This window comes from Cynara cardunculus (assembly GCF_001531365.2).
Source record: "Cynara cardunculus var. scolymus isolate 2C chromosome LG 2, CcrdV1, whole genome shotgun sequence".
Lineage (NCBI taxonomy): Eukaryota > Viridiplantae > Streptophyta > Magnoliopsida > Asterales > Asteraceae > Cynara > Cynara cardunculus.
In genome coordinates, this window is record NC_037529.1 from 7605615 (window position 1) to 7609433 (window position 3819).

Sequence of the window (3819 nt, forward strand, 5' to 3'; positions counted from 1 at the left end):
TATAAAGTATTGATCATAATTAATGAACTCTAGTTATCTTCCATAAAAATTCAAATCATAATGAATGAACTTTCATCATTTCCACAAATAATTAAATTTATTGAGTTGTATTAGTTGTACTGGTTGTACAAATATGATAAATTACATTTGAAACGTACTATATATATATATATATCATTTTTGAGAGGGTTATATTTTTATTTTCATAATATAAAGATCACATCTTTCTCTTTATTCAGCTTTAACCATTTGAATAGAAAATGTTGAAGCTTATTCCTCAAAAGAAAAATGAATTTAGAAAATAATATGATATTACAATATTCACCCCTAGAGTTCAGTCTTAGGTACAAGATACACCCTTGCTTTTACAATATATCCATTTCCAAGCTTAAACCCTGGACTCACCGGAAATCCCACAACATGTCCGGCACCGGGAAACCTCACCGCACTCTCCATATATTCCGGATGGAAATCTGCCCCTCTACTCCCTTCAAAAATACTCGGTAGCGGATCCAAAGAAAACGCAACCAAATGAAGCAGCCACACCGCCTTCGCCACCTTCAATAACTCGCCGTAAAACCGGCTCCTTGGGTGGTTTCCGGCCAATACCTGCCGTCGCTGTTCTAAATCTCCGAACAGTGATTCCTCCATCTTTGGGTGTACAATTGAAAGGTACTTCTTCGAGCAGAATTTTCCGAACTGGCAGGTCGGGAGGATCGCTAGGAGCTCCATCGGATCCATTGATTTCATGTCGGAGTACTGTGTGAAGCATTCTGATCGGAATTGGTTAGGGTTTAAGAGAGACGACAGGCTTCCCTCCATGTAGAATGTCTCGTGGTCGAATCCTTGGAAGATTTTTCGGTTTACATACGATTCAAGTGAGTATTTGGCGTGATTTCGTCCGACAATGGAGTCTCGTACGGGGGCGTTGGTGCCTGCGGAGGAGGCGGTGATGGATTTGACGGTGGCTGTAATGTCCCAATGTGCCGCTTTCATGAGTGAGAGAAGCAGTGACGCGAAGGATTTCAATTCATCTTTCACGGAGTTCATGCATATTTCGAATAGTTCCGGCACCGCCATTGCCGCCGGTGAAACACACGGACCTTGGAATTGACTACTGCAACTGACTCTTCTCTTTGATTGATGAGAACGAGACCTACTCTTCCTCCCACCGCCGCCGTTGACGGTGGTTGCCGTCTTTAATTTCTCTCTCAAGTTATCAACCTCCGCCTCCTTGTTCTTCACCTCCATCTTCAACTTCTCTAGCGCAACCTCATACGGCGCCACCACCTCCTTCATCATCGGCGCCGTCACCCTCCTATTCCCACCGCCCACTCTTTCGACACTCCGGCGGAACTTCTCCCTCAAAACTCCCAATTTCCTGAGCTCCGCCACCACCGCCACGTCAGACAACCTCGTATTATCGGCATCCCATGGATAGTGCGCCTGCTGCAGACTAACATACGCCGCCTTCATAGACGACACCGTTGCAAACACTTCACCCATTAACATCACCATTTCCATCTCCCTCGTGGTTCTTACTGAATACTCTTCTTCTTCTTCTTCTTCTTCTTCATTGTACACATCGATGTCTTCTTCTCCGGAAGCGTCATCGGTGAAGTTGGCGGCGGAAGCGAGCGGGTGGGGTAAGCAGGAGGCGGTGACACGGTGGATGAGATGGGAGAAATTGCTCGCCATCTTCCTGATTCCTCCGCCGTTTCTGTCAATCAAATGGATTAAATTCAAGAATATTTCATCATCCAGTGAACAAGATTCTGATTTGAAAGGGTGCATGATGTGAATTTGGTGATACAGTCCAAGCATAGATTGCATGCTACTATAATCACGACATCTCTTAATTGCCCAATTTTTTTTATTAACTTGGATATCCAACTTGCTACATAAGGTCACCGTATTTGAACCTTCGTGATCATAAGGGAATTTTTATTCCTCTTTGTATTTAAACCTGAGACCTCCTGATATTTTTGACCTTTGAAGCCAAGTTCAAACCAATCAAACACCACCCTTATGGTTAATTGCCCAAAATTATAATCAAACACAAATTAATAGTTAATACCGAGAATGAAACAATTTACAGAAATAGCCACTCTGGTTTTCGTTCTTACACATTTTTAGACCTCATTTTACATTGTAATCAAAGATGGCTTACGCATATGCATAAGAATTGGTTTTTGACAAAAAAAAAATGGAATATTTACGCAGAAAGTGAAATCTTTACACGGAAGGTGGAATTCTGCGTAAAGATTTACTAAAAACGTAAATTGAGGTCTCAAAATGGCTATAAAGTGAAAAAAAAAACTTAGGAGATTTGTTATTTCCATGAATTTCGCTAAATAACATGAGAAGTAAGTAACAAAGGTTAAAAAAAAAGATTCATATGTGAATTATCGAAAAAACTATTTGAAGAAGCATATATGAATCAACTTTATGAATTATTCTTATAGGTTCATGTATGCATATTCAAATGATTTTATTCAATGGTTCACATTCGCCACGTAAATGTGTTTGCAATCATGTTTACATATGTATTTAACTTTTAATAAAATTTCACTTTAGATATGTTTATTGTTGTGATGATTTTAGAACGGTACATACGCATCAACAGTTACGATCTAGTTTCATAGTCGAAAAAACGAGTGTTGTGTACTCTTACTTATTTGAGATTTTGTTGGATTTGAACGGAACGTCACCAATAAAGATGTCATCTGGATCCATCTCGAACGGAAAGGAATACTGAAACTCGAGTTTCGACACCGGTTTTATTGATTTCAAACTCATCTTCATATTTCTGAAACAATAATTATTTTTTTCATTAAATGATTAAATAAATATTTCTAATTAATAAAAATATATAATAAAAATTGCACCTTTGATGATGAAGAGATTTGCATGATCCACATAACATGTTTGGAAACATCTTTCTTCTCTTCTTATGTGTGCATGTATTTGAGATCAAAACAATTGGAGTTCATTTATAGACGCAACATAAAATGGTGAAATGCATAAAGGACCTTCAAGATTGGGTAAATTTGCAATCTAGACCCTCAACTTTTAAATATTCCTAATTCCAACAACTTTAACTTTCACCAAACATAGGGTTGTTACTTACCAATTTAATGTTCCAAAACAATAAGTTCAAGGTTGATAGTCAATGACTCAAAATTCGAGATTTAGGGGCCGTTATATGTAAATTAATTCATCGAGTCCGACTCGCTCTTTTATATGAAAAAAAACGATCACCCGAATGTTGGTTCGTGAAACAAAAACTAGTTTTGCAGCTTTTTAGAATCTCGGTATAAGTCAATAATTGTATATGTAATAACATCGGGTATTTTTAACTCGTTTTGCTTTTGGTCTATCGTTTAAAAGTTTATTTCATGACTATGGTTAAGTTAGATTTAAAACTGTCATATTTTTTTTTTGTCGCGCCTGTGTTTTTAGGTCATTAACGTGTCAAAATATAATTGGTAAAAACCCTAAATATTGCTTTTAATTTTTTATTATTTTTTCGCCTTGTATTATTTTTGTAATGTTGCTTATGCATTTATTTATTTGGACTATTTCCCATAACCCCTTTTGTAATATTGCTTTTAGAGGAGTGGAATCAAATGCATTTAGATACAAAAGAAAATTGGCCTTTTGGTATCTTATGGTTGGATTACACATGGTTTCAAAGAATATGATATTTAGGGGGTCTTTGATTGGTTTTCTTTTTCTATATCCTGTATGGATAAAGTTGTCTATATAGATTAGGAATTTTTTTTTTGTTTGAGAAGGTTTTTTATAGATGGAAGAAGT

The 3819-nt window shown here is 37.1% G+C and overlaps 1 protein-coding gene across 1 annotated transcript; it reads right to left on the minus strand.

Moving 5' to 3' along the window:
- Positions 1-303: 303 nt before the first annotated feature.
- LOC112507908 (protein GRAVITROPIC IN THE LIGHT 1-like) lies at positions 304-2938 on the minus strand. Its single transcript, XM_025112659.1, has 3 exons — positions 2889-2938; positions 2675-2809; positions 304-1720 (listed from the first exon to the last, which is right to left on the minus strand). Exons 1-3 carry the CDS (start codon positions 2936-2938, stop codon positions 328-330), a joined length of 1578 nt encoding a protein of 525 aa, XP_024968427.1. The 3' UTR covers positions 304-327.
- Positions 2939-3819: the final 881 nt, after the last annotated feature.

Excerpts from the sequence above, each read along its gene's own strand:
- LOC112507908 (XM_025112659.1), bottom strand. The coding sequence starts at position 2,938 with ATGTTTCCAAACATGTTATGTGGATCATGCAAATCTCTTCATCATCAA. Across the intron at positions 2,810-2,888 it reads AAATCTCTTCATCATCAAAG|AAATATGAAGATGAGTTTGA; the intron begins GTGCAATTTTTA and ends TTATTGTTTCAG. Across the intron at positions 1,721-2,674 it reads TCCAACAAAATCTCAAATAA|AAACGGCGGAGGAATCAGGA; the intron begins GTAAGAGTACAC and ends TTTGATTGACAG.